This window comes from Podarcis melisellensis, assembly GCF_964234715.1.
Source record: "Podarcis melisellensis genome assembly, chromosome: 13".
Taxonomy (NCBI): Eukaryota; Metazoa; Chordata; class Lepidosauria; order Squamata; family Lacertidae; genus Podarcis; species Podarcis melisellensis.
Window position 1 is genome coordinate 53,789,133 of NC_138545.1, and position 24,333 is coordinate 53,813,465.

At 41.9% G+C, this 24,333-nt stretch overlaps 1 protein-coding gene across 3 annotated transcripts in view; it reads left to right on the forward strand.

Annotated features, from left to right (window-relative positions):
* ZPBP (zona pellucida binding protein) overlaps positions 1-24,333 on the forward strand; it is a 34,262-nt gene that overhangs the window by 6,736 nt on the left and 3,193 nt on the right. The window contains exons 2-7 of one of the 3 annotated variants that reach the window (XM_081885876.1): positions 2,976-3,038; positions 4,822-4,947; positions 9,171-9,320; positions 10,982-11,200; positions 13,487-13,563; positions 22,155-22,332. In XM_081885876.1, coding sequence (XP_081742002.1) covers positions 2,976-3,038; positions 4,822-4,947; positions 9,171-9,320; positions 10,982-11,200; positions 13,487-13,563; positions 22,155-22,332 — 813 coding nt within the window. The remainder of the gene's footprint in view (positions 1-2,975; positions 3,039-4,821; positions 4,948-9,170; positions 9,321-10,981; positions 11,201-13,486; positions 13,564-22,154; positions 22,333-24,333) is intronic. The other 2 variants (XM_081885877.1, XM_081885878.1) reach the window with 2 other exon arrangements.

The window sequence follows — 24,333 nt, forward strand, 5'->3', positions numbered from 1 at the left end:
ATACACGAAGCCAAGCCAGAGCACAACTAAGTGCAGTACAGCCATCTTCTCAGAAAAACTCTTCACAAAGTTCAAGAGGTCAAGACACAAAGACTTTAGCAACTAATCCACACCTAATGACCCACCTAAGTGGTACTCAGGATATCACTCAAGAAATCACTCAAGATATCCCTCAAGTAATTAAGGAACAAAAGAAGAAAAGGCACACTAGCCTGGGAACTTCCTCTCTGCCCAGAACATTGGAGGCTATACACCACACCCCCTCAACAGTATTTATAGGAACTCAAACACTGAGATCCTGCTCTGTTCCAGTAACAAGAAGCCGAAAGCACCAGCCTGAAGATGACGAGTGAGACCTCGTCGAAACGTCGCCTAGACACCCCAACTTTTACACGGGAAGACACCCGAGGACACCAAAACCTGCATTCCTGTACCTGTGAAAATCTACGAAAGCATATATATATATATATATATATATATATATATATATATATATATATGCAGGTTTTGGTGTCCTCGGGTGTCTTCCCGTGTAAAAGTTGGGGTGTCTAGGCAACGTTTCGACGTAGACACCCCAACTTTTACACGGGAAGACACCCGAGGACACCAAAACCTGCATTCCTGTACCCGTGAAAATCTACGAAAGCATATATATATATATATATATATATATATATATATATATATATATATATTTGTTGTTTATATTTGTTATATTTGTTATTATAAGTGCAAGTAGATAAATAGGTACCGCTCCGGCGGGAAGGTAGACAGCGTTTCCGTGTACTGCTCTGGTTCTCCAGAAGCGGCTTAGTCATGCTGGCCACATGACCCGGAAGCTGTACACCGGCTCCCCCAGCCAATAAAGCGAGATTAGCGCCGCAACCCGAGAGTCGGCCACGACTAGACATAATGGTCAGGGATCCCTTTACCTTTACCTATTTGTTGTTTAACAAACACTCAATTTTATATGCAATGGATCCAGAAGTTTTAAGGACAAATTAAGTTAATTTTATGGACGCGGGTGGCGCTGTGGGTTAAACCACTGAGCCTAGGACTTGCTGATCAGAAGGTCGGTGGTTCGAATCCCCGCGACAGGGTGAGCTCCCGTTACTCGGTCCCAGCTCCTGCCAGCCTAGCAGTTCGAAAGCACATCAAAGTGCAAGTAGATAAATAGGTACCCTGCCCTTTATGGTGCAGTCCCTATAAACACATCTACTCATAAATCCTATTAAGCTCAGTTGGTTTATTCCCATGTAACTAGTTGCTTGTTAAATATTTATATCACCGCTATAATTCTCTCCTGTAAATAACACCCAAGGAAATATACAAATAATTATATTAATTAGATAAAAAATTTCTATTCCAGAAACATTAATACAAGGGTCTTATTTATTAATCCATTTATTAAAGTTTGCTGTCTCAATAATACGGAATTGTGATTCAGTAAGTGCTGTGAAATCTTAAATGTGTTGAATATTCAGTATCAAAGATCTATTGTAATATAAACATAGCAGAGTTTTAGAAAAAAGTAAAGCAGTATCTTTCACATTAATATATTAACTAGTAGATAAACCATGACAAACCAATGATTAGTCTGGGGTTAACACATAGTTAAGCACACAAGCCTATTGTGCCAAAGGCCATATGGGATTTCCTGTTAATTTCAGAGTTTATCCATAATTGCAAACCTTTTCTTTAGCTAGATCAGATCTCTTCATGTTTGACGCTTGTAAAATCAGGAGCTTTGGTAGTTTTGCTGAGAGCATCTTGCACTTTGCAATAGGAAATTTATTTACTGAATATAGAATATGTTTAAAGTACAGTTGCACCTTGCTTTTCAAATGGAATCTGTTTGGGAAATCCATTCGATTTCTGAAAATGTTCAAAAACCAAGGTGCAGCTTCTGATTGGCTGCAGGAGCTTCCTGCACTCAAGCGGAAGCTGTGTTCGATGTTTGGGTTCCAAAGAACATTCACAAACTGGAACACTCACTTCCGGGTTTGTGGCGTTTGGGAGCCAAAACATTTGAGTCGCAAGGCGTTCAACAACCAAGGTACAACTGTGCTTTTTTAAAGAAGATCCATCCTCTTTCCAAATGCAGATAAAGAAAGGAATAAAAGGGAGGTTACCATAGAATGATATTTTATCTTTATCATTGTTATGTGTTTGCCATCTGCAGCAGCTCTTCTAGTAATTTTCTCAGACTTTTAAAAATTGTTCTTGTATGCTGCCCTTCCAAGGAGCTCAAAGGGCTTTTCATGGGAATCATTACATTGCATTCTGTAAGGTTACCTAGTCTGAAAGTGAATGAGTGACACCAAAAGTGTGTGAATTTGATCCCAGCAGTAGCATCCACATCTGAAATTGTATCCACAGCACTGCACTGAGGCTGTGTTGGAGTTTTGATGTGATGGGTAGCTCTGGCATAATTCAAGGTCGGTTCTTCTCCAAAGCCAGCAAGTGACAGGTGGGAAGGGAGGGGGGGATGGGCCACCATGGTCTTGACCACTGCTTCATAACCTATGGTTTATTATCACGTCTCTTGTTACAGTCACTGCCTAATTATACCGTATTTTTCGCCCCATAGGACACTGGGCTCCCGTGGCTTGCGGAGAGTTGCCTGCATGCCAAAGGCTGGACGCGCTGCGCTCAGCGTGCCCAGATTTCGTGTGGCTCTCTGCAAGGCACGGGAGCCCTGCGCTGGGCTCCCATGACTTGCGGAGAGTTGTCTGTTCTGGGGGCTGGGGTCGGGGGAAGCTCGGGCTTCCCCCGCCCCAGCCCTGCACCTGGGGGGGGAAATAATTTCCCCCCAAAAAACTAGGTGCGCCTTATGGGACGGTGCGTCCTATAGGGCGAAAAATATGGTACTTGCTCAAGTTCATTGATTTTGTTATAATCAATCGTCATGTTTTTTTTTTATTCCTAAGAAGCTTGAATTTTTATGCTAACTTTTAAAAATTCTGTTTTGACAGTTCATACTTCGGCCAGTACAGATTCTAGTACATTGAAAGTTGTAGGATCAACCAATTTACCAGGTATAAAGTAAATATTTTAAATTCATTCATGTTAATCTTTTGAAGTCTTTTGAACAATGAAAATGTTATGGCTGGATTTTAAAATACTGTTTTCTTTAAGGTCAGTTATACTATTTATATGATTATTCTGTGACACTAAGACTGCAATCCTAAACATCTAACTTGGGAGGAAGCCCATTGAACTCAGTGGGACTCATGTCTGAGTAGACATGCATAAGATTGCCATGTTAGAGTGGTATTGACTATTGCAGAATAATATACTTGCCAAAAATAATTCTAAATTTTTAAAAATAGTATTTAACTACATTAAAACTTAGAATGAGGGAGCATCAAAAGCATATTCTTGAACAGTGCTGCTTTCATTTGATAGGTGGCCAAAGCAATATGGAATGATATAAAAAGATGTTTGAAGTTGTACACGTGACTTCGTATTTTGACAGAACAATTACCAGATTTTCCCTGTTTCCCCTTTAACATGTACACATTTTTTTCCTGCTACTTGTGTCTAGTATGGTTTAGAAAGTCTTGGTTTTATCTTTGTTGAGGGTATGTAGGACTGGATCCAGTTGGCTTTTTAGCATGTGCCATTAAGCATGTTCAAACAGTTCTGAGTTTGTAGGAGAGCTGCCAATGTGTTTGTATCTTAAGTGCCAGGAAGATACAGGAGCCAAGAGTGGAAGGGAACAGATGCTAGAAGAGGGGAAAGGACAAGACCAGGAAGGTAGAAATAAAATAGACAGGCTGCAATTAGAACCAGAAAGGAAAGAGACTGATTCTGGGAGTAAGGGAATATTGCAGAATAGCATGGGCTGGTGAATGGAACTACTATGCTATGGACATTTAGATGTGGGTGCAGGGAGAAAAGCCATACACCTAGGAAATAAAAACAAAAAAGGGTTCTTGTGAGAAAAAGTCATCTCCTAGCCCTTGGAGTAAGGGTTTCACCAGGCAGTCTCTGAGGTCAAGAGACTATTTGAGGTTCTGAGGATCCTGGGGACATGGCAAAAAAAAGGACACCAGGGTTGGCACCTTCTAAATATGGAGCAGAATGCACAAGAAAAGGTGAAGATGCAACGTACGGCTTGAGAATTAATCTTGCAATCAAAATACTTTTTTGTTTAAAGCAGTGTTTCCCAACCGGTGTTCCGCGGCACACTACTGTGCCGTCAGACATTGGCTGGTGTGCCGTGGGAGGGAGGCGGGCGAGTCGGGCGGTGAGAGGCGGCGGCGGCGAGGATCCGTGTCGAGCCGGGGGCGGCTCCGCGGTGGTGGTGCCGAGCGGCGGGGCAGCGCGTGCAAAAGGGAGGAGCGCGAGACAGCGGAGGAGGAGGAGGCCGGCATGTCCGGGCAGCAGCAACAACAGCAGCAGCAGCAACTCCCGGCGACGGCTCCTCAAGCCCCGCCGCCACCCCCTCCTCCGCCCGCTATCGCCGCCACCACCACAACAGCCGCCGCCGCCTCAGTTGCCGCCGTCCCTCAGTCCCTCGCTCTGCTGCCTCCTCCCACCCCCAAAGCTTGGAGGTTCCCCGGCAAGGGGGAGGGAAAAAACTTTCACTTTCGTGCGTCCCTCCCGGCGTGACGCTGCGCGCTGACGTCACGGGGCGGGGCTTTAATGGTGGTGTGCCGTGAGATTTTTTTTCAGTAAACAGGTGTGCCGTTGCCCAAAAAAGTTTGGGAAACACTGGTTTAAAGCATAGCCTTGTTTTTATTAGTAGATTCCATTGAACTTTTGATGTACTTTGCTTTGCCTACAATTGATGTTTAAATTATACTGTATTTTCAGTCAAAGTATACGTCAGGTTGAATCATAACAGTCCACGTATTCTATGTGTAACAAAGCGTCTGAGAAATTCAGAATTGATTGATCCAATATTTCAGTGGCATGGACCTGGAGGTGACCTGGTTACAGGTAAGGTTTCTTACTCTTTTAAGTCCAGCTGGCTGCATTTGGATGTTGTGCTAAACTGTTTAGTGAGATGTGACTGAGCCATGCTACTCTGTATCCAAACCTCTCTAATTGCTTAGAATTGAGGTAAAATGACACCACCCACACCCACACACCCTCTGCCCCCGCTTGGAAAAAGAACTCAGTGTTTCAGTGATCCCCCCCCCCCCCCGCGCGCGCGAAAAGAGATAAATTCTGGTTAAATTCTGTCTGGGGTCTAACGGTGAATTTTAGGGGTAGATTCTAAACTTGAGGTGGTTCTGTCAATTTTGTTGTTTTTGCTTGAAAGCTTTGCTGCTCCCAAGCACACACCTTTAGCTGCTTGTTCTAGGGAAGGCTTGACATCTGGCTAGCAGCTTTTACATAATTGATGGGGGTGCTAGTTGGTTTTTTTCCAATCTTGTGTACATTCTTACCAATGAAAAGTGAATTATTCTTTGCATTTTTCCATTGTATGGAATCAAATACAATGTTTTGGAATTTGAAAGTCTGCAGACTATTAATAAACTTGAACTGACCTACTTCAGAGTGAAGACTGAATTGGATTCTTCTGCCCTTAGCAATGGAGTTGCATAAGTGAATTGTATTGGCTGAGCTGGATTGGCAAGGCAGCTATAGCAGTGGCTCGCTTCTCCGAAAGGGTATGGGAAAATGTGATGCTAATGTTCAATACTAAGATGAAGGTCTACCAGGCTTTATCAAGGTGTTGAGCCCATTGCTTTATGGAAGTGAGTTGTGGACAACTTAAAACTTTCAGGAGTGATGCCTCAATGCCTTCCACATGCGCTGCGTCAGGAGGATTTTGGGTGTCACAAGGCAGGACAGAATTCCAAACAAAGATGTGCTTTCCCAAACCCAAATTCTGAGCATGTTTACACTCCTCTCTCAGTGACATCTACGCTGGCTTGGTCATGTCCACAGGATGCAAGATGGCAGGATCCCCCAAGGACATGCTTTTGGTGAGCTGGCCCCAGGCCCATTGGCAAACCAACTCTGAGGTACAAAGATGTCTGCAAACTTGGCATGAAGCCTGGCAACATCAATCCTGCCATGTGGAAATCCCTTGCAGAGGACTGCAGTACCCGTAGACAGTCAAGTTGTGGACCATAGCAGCGACCAGAGGAGAAATGAGCACTGGTGGAGCATAGAGAGAAGAAATGCCATGGTGCATCTGCAACAGCACAACTGGATGCCTTCCTCTACCCCAGCTGCAGCAAAACATGTCTCTCCTGCATCAGTCTCTACAGCCACAGCAGGTGCTGCAACCTCCCAACAGCTTGACCTCACCTGCAAAGGTGCACTCCTCCCCAGACAGATGGATGCCAACAAGACGACAGTTTCATTTGCTTGAGATTTATTTGAAAATAAAAAACCCAGTAGCCAATAATGGCAGTGAATTGGTGTACAAAAAGTTTCATTTAGTAATTTGGACTCTCAAAAGCCTTTCTTGTACAGAATATGTGCAATTCTAATGATTTCTAATGGTGGAATTGCAAAAGCAATTTTTAAATATGCTTTAGGTGCATCTGGAATTTCAAGGCGGAGGCTTTGCTTATTCTTGGATTTTCCTTCTCCCAAGAGACTAAGAGGCCTCTGAGATCATGACTGTATTCACATGGATTAAAAAAATAATTATTGTACAATAGTTTTGACTGATCTTTCTTTAAGCTTGCCCTTGAACTTATTTTCTGCTCTCCCTTTAGGCCAAACAGAACCTTCTTGATATTCCAATAATTACTACTAAAAGTTTTGCAACTAAAATAGCTTGTTTGTTTGTTGTCCTTTGTCCCATACTTCCTCCTGAAAGACCTGTGCTCAAATGTTCATTTCAATCTGCAGCTGCATAGTACTGACTTAGATTCCTCATAGGAATTAAATGGTCATGTCAGAATGTCTTGATTTCCATGCTAAGTTGTGCCCACCCCAGTCCCATAAAATGGGATTAAAGTGGCTGTGACTCTTGTTGGATCAGCATCTCTGCTTGCTTAGCCATGGGTTGTATGTGCTGGACCTTCAAATTCTACTTTGCCTATGTATTGTACCAATTTGAATATTGAAGGTTTTAGTAGAAATTGTAATCTGAGTTTGAGTTCTTTCAGTTCTTCATCCAGTGGGATACTGGACAAAACGAACCTACACTTCCTTGAGAGGGGTTATCAATGTTCTAATAATATAGGATTGTCCAATAAATCGGAACAATGATACTTTCTGGGCAGAAATCTCTGCTCAGTACTCTTGGAGAGGCATCCTGGGAGAATGTCATGAGTGAAAGGCTGTCTATTAGCTCTACTGTGTTTATTTGAACATGGTAACTTACTGTCTGCCTAGTGTGTCCCCACAATATTCATTTTCATTTTTTATCTTTATTTTATTTTATTTATTTTTATTTTATTTATTTTTATTTTATAGAATCATAGAGTTGGAAGAGACCACAAGGGCCATCGAGTCCAACCCCCTGCCAAGGGGGTTATTAAATTCATTTTTTTATCTTTATTTTTTATTTAACATTTTATTAAGATAATTTCAATTATAAAAAGATAGAGTGAGAAAAAAGAAAGAAAAAAGTGAGAATGAAAAAAAAAGAAATAATACTCTTACATTACCATACATTAATATTCAAATGTGTATATTCTTATTATCCTAATGTACATATAATTGTCAGTAACCTAATATATTCTGTGTAAACTCATTCCAGATATCATTGTATTTATCCAAAGAAAGTCTGTGTCTATAAGCTGCCTGTTCATATGTTGCCAATGTTGTCATGTTGTCATTGATTAAGGGGAATCATATTCTTTCATTTCATCAGTACCAGTCTCTTGGCCACCATTAGGGTGCGTAGGATCCATTCTTGCTGTTCTGTTGTCAATTTCGATACAATGGGTATATAAGAGCACCTCTGAAAATCTTACATTTTCCCATAGTGTCTTGTTTATATAGTCCAGCACATTCTCCCAAAACTTAGTAAGTGTGGGACATAGTAAAAGCATATGTTTCAAAGAAACATTTGATAGGCCTTTCTTATACAAGTGTCAGGGTGTTCAATAGATTCTATGTAGTAGTTTATGTTGTGTAAATCTTAATTTAAGACCCACTGATACATCTGATACCAAAGCCAAGACATTTTCCCATTGTCTAGGTAATAGTGAAAATTCCAATTCTTAATTTCAATCATTTCTTAAGCTCTGTGTATGAAACATATTTGTTGATAATTAATATCTCTAAAAAGTAATCACTGGGTTTTTAGTTTCAAATGAATTATCCATTTGCACCAAAAATTCAGGTGTCTCAGATGCTGTGAAGGCTGCTGGACCAAACAAAGTTACTAAAAGATGTTGTAGCTGCAAGTATTGCCATTGGGCCACCTCTGGCTGATGGTGTTTTTCTCTCAGAGCATCGTACGTACAAAATTCGTCTTCCTCATCTATCAGTTGGTCCAGGGTCAATACACCTGCTATCATCCAGTTTTTCCACATTACCATCTTTTTTCCAATTATTAAAATAGGATTTTCTCACAGAGTAGGTTTAGCATGTGCAAATGAATCAAATTTATTTTTATTAGCGAATATATTCCAAATCTTTCAAACTGGCTTAATTGTTTCAAGATTTGTTGGAACTTTCAAATATTTTGATTGTAATATTGTCCACCCAACTAAAGGTGTTATATATTTATACTCCAACCTTGCCCAACTTAGGAGATTACAACCGTCAGCAGGTCTCCAGTGTTTGATACTTGTCAATAAATAAGCATGATGGTATAATTCCAAATTTGGAATTCCAAATCCACCTTCCTTAATTTGTAATTGCATTTTCTTCAACAATATTCTCGGTGCGTTTTCTGGGTATCCCTAGAAAAATGGTGTATGTGTGTTAAGCTGTTGTGGAAATACCTTTTTGGGTGGGTATGAGGTATAGCCTCACTGAGTTAGGAATGTGTGTGGCCAGTTTAATCTTTATTCTTGAAAACTAATGAGTCCCATAGAAAAAGCAATATTCACAGAAATCTATACATATTTGTGAGATATTGGGACCTTAAAGTGTAATCACTTATTCATGCATAATTTTACTATCCATGAGGATGTAGTTAGCCTTGGAATAAATATGGAAAGGTTGCAATATGAAGCAACAGTTGGGTGGTGGTAATTTCTTTTTCAGTAAAACTAAATTTGTTACATTTTTTGAAATAGAAAATCAGACTGTGAAAATAACACCAACAGGAACTTTGCTATTCCGACACTTCAAAAATGAGTTCAGTGGAGTCTACACATGTTCTCTTGTTTTTAAGCCAACCATTGAACAAGATGAAAAAAGCTATTTAATCAAATATATCATTTATGGTAAGAAATTCACCTTCATTTCTGAACCATTTTTCCTTTTAAAAATAGTAGTGGATTTGTTGGAATTATGAGGGAAAATCAGTGCATAGTTAAAAATCCGAGTTGAGTTTGGTGATGTGCTTCAATGTCTTCTGCATTTCACCCTTAATGAGCAAAATCAAAACCATTTACATTTGATTCTCATTGATAGACAACACGTGGTATATCCCAAACAGATTTTCTTTAGTCTTCTCAATCAGAAGTTGGGGGTTACCAACCTGGTGCCATGGGCGTCATGGTGTCTGCAAAGGCCTTTGTTGCTGTCCCCAGGAAGCACTCTCTGACTTTTGAGTTGACAGGGAGCATATTCCAGATACCTGAATTCCTAGTTTTCCTAACTTTTAAGCAACTGAAATGAAGTTCATGTTTTATTGATTAGGAATGCAGGGGGGGGGGGCTTTTTTCCTTTGCTGTGGACTCCCAGCTCCCATTTGCGCAAGCCAACTTAGCCATTGATCAGGGATGAGGGGAGTTCTGTAGGGGTCCCCATCCCTGCTGTAGTCAGCACTTCCTAGAGATCTGGTTATTTTCTTGAATTAAAGTTTTGCTGCTGCTGCTTCCTTCTAAACTTACTATTTCATACTTTTCTATGAATTGGAGTGAAAGGAATTGAATTGGGCAGATCTTATATTATTGTGGCCCTGTGGTGCAATTGGCATCTGACCCAGAGCGTGCATAGGTGTAGATGCCACCTGTCAGCAGAAATCTGAGCACGGTGGAACATTTCTGATCTGCTGTGCTCATGAGAAACACAGCTTAGAACCAACCCCTGTAATCAAGGGCATGCTGAGTCAGGCATTATATCCATTGCACTGTGTCTGTTGGACTGCTCAGTACAGAGGTATTTTCAAAAGGTTGTTGAAATTACAATTACAGTTCCAATAAAACATTCTAAACAGATGCATCTGACTGCTTCTGTTTCACTCTTTTTTGTTTTGTGAAACCAATCATTCTTTTGTATTCTCTTCATTTTTAAAACAAGTTGTCTCTGAGATATTCTTATGTACCATTTCCCTTCAATTATCATTACATTTAGATCCTCCCCTTCCACCAAGGGAATCAAAGTGACATACATGGTCTTTCCTGGTCCTTCCCCCAACTACCCTGTGAGGGAGGATAGGTTGACAGGTCATAACTGACTCTAGGTCATCCAGTGTACTTTGTAAGTAAACAGGGATTTCGGCTTTCCACTTCTAGTCCCAAACTCTCTTGACTTATCAAAACAGATTGGGAGATTGAGTTATAATGTAGGCCTGGATAGGAAGAACTGCATGAACCCTGGATGATGAAGAAATCTTTGGATTTGTGTTTCTTGAAGAGCAGCCTTTATGCTGCTGCTAAACTTCTTTTGAAACTAGGGGAAGTTTCAAAAGCAATTTGATGTTCATAAGAAAAATAATAACCCACACGGCCTAACCACTTGGTTGTGCCTGTTGTAGTTTGGATCTTTGGTGTAATCTTTTGCTTGGATGGCATTTTCCAAGCCTCCGTGAAAACCAAAAGGTGTATAATAAAAGCATGTGTTTGTTAATCAACAGTTCGAAATGTAACTCAAATAATTTTATAATACCATCAATAAAAGGGGAAAGCTGAAATGTTAATCTTGTGTTTTTCTTCTGCAGCTTACTCTGACCCTAACTTTTACTATGAGTTTACAGCACGATATCATGCAGCTCCCTGCAACAGTATCTATAACACTTCATTTGAGAAGAAGTTGCTTCAGATACTGACCAAGCTTGTCGTTGAGCTATCCTGTGAGGTTGCATTGCGCAAATCAGAATGCCATCATGTAAAAATGCAGAGAGCTGGAATGCAAAATGAAATCTTCTTCACTTTTACAGGTAAAATTTGTTGCCTTTTGAAGAATTGCTTGAATAAAAAATGTTGTGATACATGTATTAAAAATGTTTTACTGCCATCAGCCAGATACATGGAAAAGCACTATTTGTACAAATGCTGTCTGAAAAGTGTATATAATAAGTAACTTATTTGAATGCACAGTTGATACTGCATTTTTGGTAACTTTCCCATTTTGTTAATTGATTGGATTATTTTAAAATATTTTGTGAATCAGAACATACTGTTTGAGATTTCAGTTGTTTCTTTGGAACAAATTTTTTAATCAGCTTTTAAAAAGCCACTTTCTCATTTATTGACCCATAGTGGCCTGCTTCTCAAGCCAAACTATTCCAAACAGTGGCTTAGTGTGTCCACACATACCCAGAAAGGAGCTTGCAGCCATATTGCTCCTCAGTCCTAATTGTTGTTACACCACATGGAACTGTTTTCTGATTTGGGGCTCATGGGTAAGTTCTCTTCTCGCTAACCATGAGCTGTAATCAAGGTTTGTTCCTGGTTACAGCTTGTGTTTAGCAAGGAAAGAGCACAAGAAAAAGAACCAGGGATGAGCAGAACAGCTGCAAATTCCTCTCCAGGAGCCTACACACGTTTTGCTCAACCAGGGCTTAGCTAAGGTTGGTTAGGGTGAACCAAACCAAATCTTTGGCTACTAAAATACCATATTTTTTGCTCTATAAGACGCACCAGACCACAAAACGCACCTAGTTTTTGGAGGAGGAAAACAAGAAAAAAAATATTCTGAATCTCAGAAGCCAGAACAGCAAGAGGGATTGCTGCGCAGCGAAAGCAGCAATCCCTCTTGCTGTTTTGGCTTCTGGGATAGCTGCGCAGCCTGCATTTGCTCCATAAGATGCACACACATTTCCCCTTACTTTTTAGGAGGGAAAAGGTGAGTTTTATAGAGCAAAAAATACGGTAATAGTGATCTAGTTGCCCTTCAAAATGTAGACTTTTTAGTAGCAAAATATTGCAGCTTGTATCACAGACCATAATGGATGCCAATCCTGAAACTATTCCAAGACTCAAACGTTAAAAAAATGTCTCTGTGTTGTCACTGAAAATAGTAGGGTCCTTTTTCAATTTTCTGAATATACCGGAAATCTTTCACTAAAATAAGGTACAAATAGAGTTGCAAATTGAGTTGTTGCTGAAGGTCAGAGAAACAGAATGATGTTACTGACATGATACTGAAGAGTAATGTTAGTATGTTGTTTTTATTGTACGGCAGCCTTTTAGTTCTTAGTAGCAATAACACAGGGTGGTGGTATCAGTGCACTAAATGCATTGATTTCAGTGGGTCTATTCTGAGTATGACTGTTGGATATCATCCACAGTTTTTCCACATTTTTAAGCCATTGCAGGATTGGTGTATGGCTTTCAATTGATTTATTTTTTACGATAGCACTGTCTTAATTTCGTAGCAAGATCCATCTCCACAGTTTTGCATTATCACTGCTTTTAACATTCTAAGCTCTGTGTCTGGGCTAGAGCAGAGTTAACCTATTTAACATCAGAATGGGCTTAGTCCTAATCAAGAGTATGTGGAAGGAAATGTATATGTATTTCTTAAAAAACAATGAAGATGAGAGTTAAGGGACTTAGAAATGTGCAAAAACACATTGAAGTTGTAAGTGAAGGTGTTAACTTTTGTGCAAAATGTTTTCCAGCAGGCAAGGGAAACCACCCTGTGGGTCATACATGGCCCTCCAGGCTGCTTTCTCAAAACCATGCTCACCTGCCCCATACCTGGTGGCTGCAGAAAATAGGCTTGCACATCAGTCCAGTTCGAGCAGTATCCTCCCCCACCTCCAACTTTGATAGGTGGGCAAGAATACCCACCTCTCAATTACCTGGTGGCGATATGATGCCAGATGATTGACAGGTGGGTGATCTCACTCACCAGTCATAGTTGGCCCACTAGGGTGAGAGAGAGAAAGAACTCGCCTGTCGGGCCCAAACATTTCTCCACTCCTGAAAAAGCAACATCCTTTTTTCAGTTGTATGGGTATAAGAATATAATTGTAAAATTCCTAACAGTTGGTGACCCTTGAATAAGAAATAGGGCTTTTTAAAAAAACAATCAAGTGGTATATAAATAAATAAACAACAAAGATTTTTTAACTTCATAAAATTCCTGATTTTTATTAAGAAATGTGGCTTAAAGGTTTGCATTTAAATGGGTGCAGTTAATGACCTTGGAAAACATGAATGCTTTATGTTGTGCAATGTGTGTTGCTTCCCTTGTAAAGCAGAACATTATTTTACAGTTGCTTCTTTAGATACAGAGAAAGGCAAAAGTGTGTGTCAGAAAAGTGCATGCGACGTCACAAGAAGATTACGAAAGGTAGTGTAGATCCATCTTAAAGGAAATAAAAGTCAGCAGAAGTTTACCATTGTTTCTAACTCTTCATCATTTAAAAAGGGATTGGAATGTTTAAAAAGGTAATAATGATGACCCCTGGCTTTGATGACTTCAGAGGGGGATGGGATGCATTCATGGAGGATAGCTTTGTCAACAACTGTTAGCTATGTGGAGCCTCTGGGTTAAAAGGCAGTAGGCCTCTGAATACAAGTTTCTGGGAACTGTGGTGTTTAGTCTCTGTGTTCTGTGTAAGATTTCCCAAGTTACCTAGTCAGGCACTGTAAAAAAACAGGGTGCTGGACTAGATAGATGTTGGTCTGATCTAGCTGTGCTGTTGCATTGTAAGGCTATGAGAAGATGGTTCCAAATTTCCTAATAAGTCCTTGCACCCTCAAAAAATAGTTTTAGAAGCCAGTTGTTGACACACATTATACATTAGCATCACACAATGGATTTGAATGCATAATGGAAGCATGTTCATGGAAGGAGGAAGAAATTGCTTGCAGCATGTTCTCCATGGCTTTTATTGTGCAATACAGTGGTGCCCCGCAAGACAAATGCCTCGCAAAACGAAAAACGCGCAAGACGAAAGGGTTTTTCGGTTTTTGCTTCGCTAGACGAATTTCCCTATGGGCTTGCTTTGCAAGACGAAACGTCTTGCGAATTCTTGCGAGTTTTTCCCCTTTTTCTTAAAGCCGCTAATAGCTGTGCTTCGCAAGACGAAAAAACCGCTAGACAAAGAGACTCGCGGAACGGATTAATTTCGTCTTGCGAGGCACCACTGTAGTGGGTAAACTGAATGAACTACAAAGCTGAGAGAGGGCAGAATTTGCTTCAAGCTGAAATGACTACAGGATGTCAGATTTTGCTCCAATGAAATGGTGGTTCTGACTGAAATCCTTTGCTTTTTCCCATAAAGGTGAATGACCACCATTCATCCATATGGAGAAATACAAAGCACTGAATAAGAAACAGCATAGCAAAAGCTATCCATCACTACAATTTTGTCTGGCAGAGGTTCCCCAGCATACAGTCTTTCCACAAATATCCTGCCGGTCATAATGATGGACTTCTCACTATTTAGAATTTGTAGTAATATTACTGGCTATTGCTACTAATGAGGTATTTTTTCATGATATTTTCTAATATTAACTTGACAGTATTAGAAAAACATTGGAAACCCAGAAGCTGTATCCACATACACAGATTAATTAATCAAAGAATAAGATAAATTGAACTTATTCTTTGGTCTCTGTGCAGTCACACACAATGGCTATGATCAAGAAGACTCTGACCAGTGGTTTTCCTTCTTACTTAGGGAAAGGCAAAAGTCATCTCTCACATAGTACTTTGCATTTCAAAAAGAGTAATTTGTGAACTTGCAGGTTTTCTGTACTCCAAACAGCAATCCTTATCTTGAAAAGGGCTTCCATCTGCAGATCAGTCTTCCCAGTGTGAGCCTACCCATAAAGAACTTTGTATTGAGCACTAGTGGGTGGAAACATATCACTTCTACAGTTATAGCTACATTTTCACACAGGTGATTAGCACTGTCTCCCGCTGCTGGTTGCCTGTTGTGGGGCTGTGGGTGGAGGGGGAAAAAGAGTTGCAGGCATTGCAAATGGCACTCAGCTACCACCCTTCATGCGGAATGCAAGATTGGCACCTATGGCTGTGCATTAGGATCGCTAAACAGGGCCCATGTATAAATAAGCTTTAATTAGGTGCTGCGCTATGAACTAAACTCTTCCCGTAAGCTATGGTTATCTCAAAAGGTTGCTCTGTGTGTGATCGCACAGAAATGTAGACAAGAATTGTTCAATCCCAGCTATTCAAGACCATCCCCACTTCCTTTGTGTGGAGAAGGTAAATTTGCTGGACTGAGTCCAACTTTACATGATTAACCAAACTGAACACCAGTGCTACATTAAATTATTTTGTTGCCTTGAGTTTTACACGTGTGTGTGTGTGTGTGTGTGTGTGTACGCACGCTACTCATTATCCATGTCAGTCATGGCTAAAAATTTTACTAACGTTATAGGCTATTTAAGAAATAAAGTACTTTGTTTAAATGCCCAATTTAAATAACCATATTTAGATATAGATAGTTTTGGTGTAATATATGCAGAGGACAGACTAAAGCTGTGCCTCCATGACCATTTTTATGCTCAAGTTAAATGCAAAAAAGATCCCCCCCCCATCACTTACTATCTTAAAAATATCAGTGATACCTCTCAATGGATATCAATATATTCTGGATCTCTTCTGATCAATTGGCGCCCTTGGAATCTTTATGGACAAAATGTGTGAAATGTATATTATGTCTTTTAGGCTATTTTTTATGCAAGTAAAATGTTTGGTACTTTTCAGTGGAAACTCAATAAAAATGGCTAAACATTTTGTCAGTGTACTTGTAGGCTCTTGAGCAAATTGTCTCATTTAGCATTCAGAATGGTACCAACAACCTCTTGCAGCCTATAGACTAGTTCTAATAATGCCTGAATGGGACTTATGGTTTACCATGGAAGAGGGAACGAAAGGAAATTCTTACCATGAATTTCTATTCCCAGAGACTCCTGGAGGACAGCCTTTATGCTGGGATGGCTCCTCTCCTCTGACTGGATAGGCAGGGTCACATAAAGATCCTTGCTGGGGGAGGAGTCATTCCATGGTCCCCAGACCAGCTGATCAAGCAGGAAAGAACCCCTCGTCATACATTGCCACATTGCAGGTACTTTGCTGTACCCCACTTTGGTTGGCATCTTTCGTGGCATTCATGTCCACCTCAAGTTCAAGAGTTTGGTTGTATCCCCAGCCATGTGTGACTCTCCCAGAGTGGTGGGTGCTGTCCTCCAGGAGTCCCTGGGAATAGAAATTAATGGTAAGAATTTCCTTTCATTCCCCAGAGGCTCCTGTAGGACAGCCTTTATGCTGGGACCAGCTGAGCTTCGCTAACTAGAGGCATTATGGCTGTACCACCCTTTGCAGCACCTTCCTACTGAAGGCAGCGTCAGTGGATGCTCATTTGTCCAGTTTGTAGTGTCTAGTGCTCTGCATATGTCCAAGGCCTATATACCATATTTTTCTGTGTATAAGACAATGCTTTTTGCTAATGAATGAATGAATGAATGAATGAATGTGTCTTCTTAAACACGGATGGTGAATGCAGAGGGAGGACATGTGATTAATGGCAGCAGCAAGCAGGAGATTGGCAGCGGCAATTGGGCGGGTAATTGGTGGCTGCAGCAAGGCCTGCTGGCGAGTGGCTGTGGCAAGGCGGGCAGGCAATTGATGGCTGCGGCAAGTGGGCAGGTGGGCTGTTTGGCAGCGAGTGGGCAGACACAATTGGTGGCTGCGGCGAGGTGTGCAATCAGCTGTGGCGGACAGGTGGGTGAGCAATTGGTGGAAATGACCTCCCTGACCCCAAAAAGCTAGACAACCTAATTTTGGGTTTAAAATAATAGGGGTCATCTTATACATAGAGGGTCTTATACATGGAAAAATACTGTGTGTGTGTATGTAGCAGCTGATTGATTGCAGCCCATTATTATATGCCATTTCAGGAGCGCCTCATAATTAACACCAATATTCCAAATTAGTGAGGAACTGATCACAGATCATTCCGGAGACAGAGGTTCGTCCATGGCAGGGACACACTTCCCAGGTCGCACCCATTCTGCCTTTCAAGGTGGCAGATATGGGCTTAAGTGACACTGCAGGATGCAGTAAACTCCCCAGAACCTCCTGAGGAGCCTTGCCAGGAATTTACCTCATAAATCCTGTCTTTCCCATGCCCAAACAGCTCCACTGCCTCGGAGGGCTGCAGAGCACGATCATCATAAATTGTGATGTCAGCCGGAAACATCCATGGCCCCATTGAATGCTGTTGATGCCCCACCACCACCACCTTGGAATGTGCTCTCAGCCCTCCCAGGGGTCTTTTTCCCACTGTCCGGTGGACACTGAGATGGCTTCCTGAAGCTATCTGGAGATTGAGGAGGTGAAAACTTTACACCCCTGATTATCTCCACACTTGAATGAGACCAATAGGGATTCAGATTTCTAAAGACTGCCTCTTGTGGTACTTGTTGGGATATTGCCAGGGAGACGGGGGCATCAGGCAGGCCCCCAGTTGTCTCCGGACGATCACTGGTCTCCCGTGGAACAGCATCAGTCCATTAGTGACACAAGCCTCAGAGACATTCCAAGACGCATGCACACCCTTTCAACAGTGTCTCCACAACGAAAGATTCAGACAGGAGAGCATATTTACAGCTTTATTTAACATAGTTCAGAACAAAGGAAAAACAGCCAGAGCAAAAGAGAAAGTTCCCAGCAGACAGTGCTGGACGTAAAGGCATGTGATACACAACAATCATTCTTGACTCTTTTAAGCTGGAACGGAACTATCCTAACACTACTACCTCTTGTGCCCTGTGGAATAGGGAATTAACTTTAGGAATGAAGGGTCTAGCTGTAAGACCACCTTGTCCTGGTGGAAGATGCATAACTGAGTGTCCGAGGATTGGGCTCCTATCTGAAGCTCCTCACTGATGTGATCATAACCAGAAACACCATCTTTAGGGTTAGTAGACAGGTATCTGTTGTTGCCAGGGGCTTGAAGGGTGAGCCTGTTAAGGCTGTTAGCACCCAGTTCAAATTCTAATAGGGGAGTCTATGCACTACTGGTGGGTTTTTCTGGTTCACCCCCTTTAGAAACCTACGGAGCAGAGGGCGGGTGTGAAGACAGAAAACTCCCCTTTGCATCCCAGGATGCTGCTCCGGGCTGCTGCTTGCCTCTTCACAGTATTGGTGCTGAACCCTTTATCCAGTCTCACCTGGAGTAATTCTAGGATGTCAATGACATCCGTAGCTGTAGGGTCCTTTTTACTCTGACCATGCCACTCTAGGTAGACCTTCCACATAGAGCTATATGTTCTATAAGTCGAGGCCATGTGTGAAGCCAGAAGGGTTTCTAGGACCCTCCTGGGCTCTTAGTCTTCAAGCAGTTAGGTGGAAAGGCTCTGGGTCGGAATGGAGTAGTCCTTGCCTGAGTACATGTCTCCTGTTTGGTAGTCACCACAGAGCTGGTCTGGAAAGATGCAAGAGTTCTGGGAACCATGGCCTCCTCGGCCAGTGTTGGGTGATGAGGATCATCTCTGCTGCTTGATCTTCTGGATCATTCTTGGCAGGAGACTGAATGGTGGGAATGCATATAGGAGACCCATTGGCTGTTCTGTCACCAGTGTCCATGCCCTGTGTTCCCTGAACATTGTAATGTGACATAAACATTGCTGTCTGAGCGTTTTGTCCATGACTGGTTATCCAAAGAGCTGTGCTAGCTGCTGGAATACCTGAGGGTATGTCAGTCTGTTTCTGATGGTTTGGTGGTTGAGCCAGTCTGCCTTTGTTTTCCCTCCAGTGACATGTTTTGCCTTCAGAGAAAGGATGTTCCCTTCTGCCTATTTGACCAGACTTTTGGCCTCTTCCACCAGATCCCCCCAATAGTTCAAATATGCCTTGGCGGAAATATTGTCTGAATGTATCAGCAAGTGTATCAGCATCCCCTGATCATAGTTCCAAACTGCAGTGTTGCCAAGTGTACTTCTCTCAGGGCCAGCCAATTTACGCTCATGTTCACTTCTGCTCTGGATCAAGTTCCTGAGCTGTGTGGCATTGCATGTGAGCTCCCCAGCCTGATTTGCTGGCGTTGGTGGTTATGACTTTCCATTGGGCATTCTGTAGGCTGACTCCCTTCATTAGTTTGGGGTCAGCTACCATTTCAGTTCTTCACACATAGACTTTGGAATTGCTATCTGCAAATGGTGTGCTGATGTGATGTGGTCCTGAAATGGTAGAAGGATCTGAAGAAGGGGGCGTTTGTGGAAGCATGCCCAATCCACCAATCCTTTGCATGAGACCATCATGCCTTGACGTTGGGCCAGGAGCATGATGTCTGCCTCTTCTGCCTCTTGTCTCTGTTGGCTTAAAGATCTGAGCTTCTAGATTTGTTCCTCTGTGAGGTGAAGACGGTATTTTTTTTGGAGGCTATCTGTACTCCCAGGTGAATTATGTTTTGTGGGGGATTCGACAAGCTCTTCTCCATGTTTAGCATGAAGCTGTGTCTTCCAAGTGTGTCCAGCGTACTCTCAATATCCCTGTGACATCTGTCTCTTGTCAGGGCCCAGATCAGAATGTTGTATAGGTATGGAGGTAAGCCCCTAATGCCGCCAAGACCTTGCTGAATACTCTTGGCATGGACATGAGGCCAAAAGATAATGCCCGGTATTGCAGAGGTAGATTTCTGTAGCAGAATCTGAGGTGTTTCCTTTAGCTCTTGTGTATGCGGTGTGTGGGTCTGTCTCTGATAGAGCTATGGAGGCTGTCTAGTCCTCCCACTCTTATCGCCTCTGAAATAGCGTTCAGTGTCTCCATCTTGAAGTGTTCATACTGGATGTGCTTGTTGAGCCATTTGAGATCTAGGATCTTCGGCACCAGAAAAAATTGAAGACACCCCCACCCCTCTCCCTGCATAGGACATGCTTGATTGATTGTACATTCATTAGGTGTTCTTTTGCTTTCATGTATGCCTTGTGCATCTCTGGTTTCTGGGAGCGAGAGTTGCTCACAAACTTCTCTCTTCTTGAAAACTGCAAAGGGTATCCTGAGGAAATCATACAGTTGATCCATCTGTCCAATGTTGTCCTTGCTCACTTGTGGGCAAAGTGTAGGAATCTGCATCCTATCGGGGCTCCATTATTTGTGGCTTGGTGTCATTGAGCATTGCCCCCTTTCTTGGGGCCCTTGCTGAATCTTGCTGAGACACTGTTCCCCCTGCCTGATCGTGTCTTGGAGTGCCTGATCTGTCCCAATGTGACCGGAAGGAGTTAGAACTCCACTTCCCTTTCCCTTGGCAGTGCTTTCTGTTTTGCCCCTGGTCTCCACCAAGACCTTCCCCAGGGCGCCCCCCAATAACTTGCCAACTCCAAAGAGTGAATTGCCAAGCCTTTCTTGGGAACCGGGATTGGCATCGCAAATGTGTAGATACATTATTCCTCTTACCCAGGATATGAATCTAGGAAGCTTCTCCCCTGGCCATGTGGATGCTGCCCCATTGGGTCCTTGGGAACATTCCCCTTCTGATGGCTGTATCAGTGGTGCCTAGTACCTGTTTGAGTGGCCTTGGTAGCAGCTCTCCTGTCGCCTGCTCTCCACTGCTATATCCACCAGCCTCCTCTGAGAAGGCACCCTCTGATGGTGGAGATTGGGTGCTGGGCAACGCCTCTTACCCTGTTCTCTGGCCTGTGGTGAAGAGGGAAGTGCATTGAGTTGGGTCCTTGTGGGCAAGGTAGGCCCAAGATGGTGCCTGCAGCTGTGTTAGCCAATAAGGTGATGGTCATGGGCCACACTGCTCCCCTGCCTCTTGCTAGCCTCCAGATCTGCAGTTGGCTTGCAGGCGGAAGAAGACTCTCGGGTTAAAAAGCAGTCCTTTGGTTTTGTCAATGATAGAGACTATGGCGCAGGCTAAACATGCACACGGGAGCTCCCTGTGCTAAACAAAACAGCTGAGAGGTGGGAAACACATTTTCAGTGGAGCTGGTGTGTGTCTCTCCTGATCGCTCTGCCCTACTTTGCTCAGTCCCTCTTGACCCAGAACACTTCTGCTACTCAGAGAGAGGTAGAGCTCTCCCTTGCTCTTGCAGGCAGTCTGAGGCATGGAAAAGGGGAGCGTTCCAAAATTCCCCTGAGTCTGCTCTAGTCCCATCTCTGCGGCATTGAATTGAGGCAGGTGAAAAAGGGAAGCTAAAGGAACAAAGCCTTGGAGGAGCAGGAAGACTGTAAAAGTAAATTAAATTCAGGTAGAATCCAAAGAAAACCCTCCAAAAGGAAAAACAAGTAACTCCATAGAAAGGCAAAATTAAATCCAAGCAAAGAAGAAAGGAAGTTTTTAGGGTTGCTGAATTTGTTCAGCACTGGAGGGAAAAACCCATCTGCCCATCTCGAAAGGCAGGGACAGTCTGGGGACCGTGGGAGGACTCCTCCCCCAGCAAGGATCTTCATGGGACCCTGCCTGCCTGTCCAGACAGAGGAGAGGAGTTGTCCCAGTGTAAAGGCTGTCCTCCAGGAGCCTCTGGGGAATCCGGAGTGCACAAGGGTGGAAAGGAATGGATGAGCCTTGGACTTGTTTATGCAATGTCAAACTGTAGAGCTACCCATAACTACAATCAATATTGTTTCAGTTAGTCATATAACATATTTATTTTTCCATGTGTGAAATTAATACATAAAAACAGGAAGGATAAATTTCAGATAGAATTTAGTTACAGTTAGAAGGTTATTTATTGCTGCCCCTTATGTTTTTCAGAGCAAAACTGAAACCATTGTAACTTTGCCTTTAACAAATTATGTGTTATTTCAGACTATAGGAACTCATTGCACTGAATATGATAACTTGCTAGAATATCCGTACAGTACAGAATGTCAATGTATTCTGTATTCTTATCTAGTTAGATAAGAAAAGTATTGCTTTTTATTTTCTCCCTCCCCAAGAAAACCATTTCTGTTTACTTCAGGCAAAAGACCTAATAGAGAAATTTTTTAGCCAGCAAGTTGAAGTTCTTGGGAAACGGACAGCACCGCTGCCTGAGATCTACTATATTGAAGGCACTCTGCAAATGGTGTGGGTTAATCGTTGTACTCCAGGTTATGGAATAAATCCTCTACTACATCCAGATTGTCCAAACTGTTGTGGTAGGTAGAAAGTATAACAATCTCCCAGGTTATAAATCTTAATTTTTAAGAAATACTTTTTATTTCAATGGAATTAGCAGTTGTCCTTTCATCATTTCAGGTAATGTAGTTCATGGGCATATGCTGGAGGTATTGAAAAATACTAATATATGTTAATTACTAATTGGTTAATATGGTGCATTAGAATGTTGATAGCCACTTAAGATGTGTCTGCAATTGCTGGCCTGTCTACAAAGTACATACAAATACATGGAATAAATACGCGAACGAGTGTGCAAACCTCAAGTGAGATGTATAGATGTAGCCATTTAACTTGCTACATTCATACCCTTTTGAGTAGTGTTAGAATGATGCTTGATGCTGAAGAGATTGCCTGTCTCTGCCAAGGGATCTTGCATTATGCAAAATTCATTGTAACTGAATGCAAGTTTGGCTAGGAGACCTAAAATAAACCATTGTGCTGAATACAGCAGTGGTTGTGTTGTGCTTATTTTATTTTATTGTATTTTATTTTAAAAGCCTTGATATAAAGCTATGAATTATGTCATCAGTATTGTGGTGAATTCCACCTGAATCTGCCCTTGAGTGTCTCATGTTCTGTTGGAGGTCTGCGGTATGGGTGCATTTCTGTCACATTTTAGCCAGTATAGACAGACTTTTAGGCTGAAGGTGCAGTCATCCAGATCTAAGTCTGTGGACTGAAGCATGATCTTTTATTATGAAAGAGCCTTTGAAATATGCTTCCATAGTAGTATAATTTCACAGGGAAAAGGGAGATTATTTCAAAGGGAACATATGTTTAACTACCAAGTTCAGCTATTTGTCTATCTAGCTCAGTGTTGTTTGCACCCCAAGAGCTCTGCAGGGTTTCATGCAAGAGTCTTTTCTAGCCCTACCTGGATATACCAAGGATTGAATCTGGGACCTTTTGCATGCAAAGCATATGACTTGTCACTGAGCTAGGACTCTGTATAATATAGTGTATAATGTAATCTGCATTGTATTTGCTATAAATCAAATAGAAAATGTCACTTAGAACAATTTAACATGTTCAGTGCACTAAAATATTTGCAAGGTGTGAAACGGCACAATAGGCCATAAAATAAATCAAGTAGAATATACTTGTCGGGTTGAAACAGCACCATGGAAGCTGATGTCCCCTAAAGGCAACTTAGGTGTAGTTTATTTATTGTGTAGATAAATGCTATTTACTTTCTCAGCAGTGATCTAAATAAGCGCCAGATCACCCATTCAAGTTCCCCCTGCTTGCCTTCTAAGAGACAGAAATTATGCTGTGTTCAAAAACGCAAGTCTTTGCAGATCTAGATCTTTCTCCCATTGATTTTGCTTAAGAATCTTATGAAATCTTGTGTGAACTCTTGGGGCCAGTTAGGAAATAACAATCTTGGCTTAATAAATGAAGTTCATGAAGCAGAGAGTGATCATTGTACCTTTGTGCTCCTCTTTGCATTGCAATTAAACCCCTTTTCCATATAATGTAAGTAGAAATTAACAAACCCTAGAAGTCTTCAATTCTAGCCTGTGAAGAAACCACAGTACTAGCTCTTGGCTTTATTTAAGCTGAGTCTTATGTCTGAAACAACTCTTGCTATTAAGCTGAAAAAGGAGTAGAGAGTAGAAGTTAATCTTACTGGTTGATGTAGTGCTAAGTTTGCTCTGACATATTAAAGGATTATTTCCTCCATTAAAAAACAACTTGAAATTATCTAAGACTATGAGTTATGTCATCAGTATTGTATTACTGTACTGTATTACTTCCATTTGAATCTGTCCTTGAGTGTATTACAGTGGTACCTCTGTTTAAGAACAGTCCGGTTTAAGAATGATTTGGTTTACACTATTTCCGCAAAACCGGAAATAGTGTCTTGGTTTGAGAACTTTACCTTGGTCTAAGAACAGAATCTGAACGATGGAAGGGCACTGGCGGCAGGGGACCTCATCAGGGAAAGCACGCCTCGGTTTAAGAATGGTTTTGGTTTA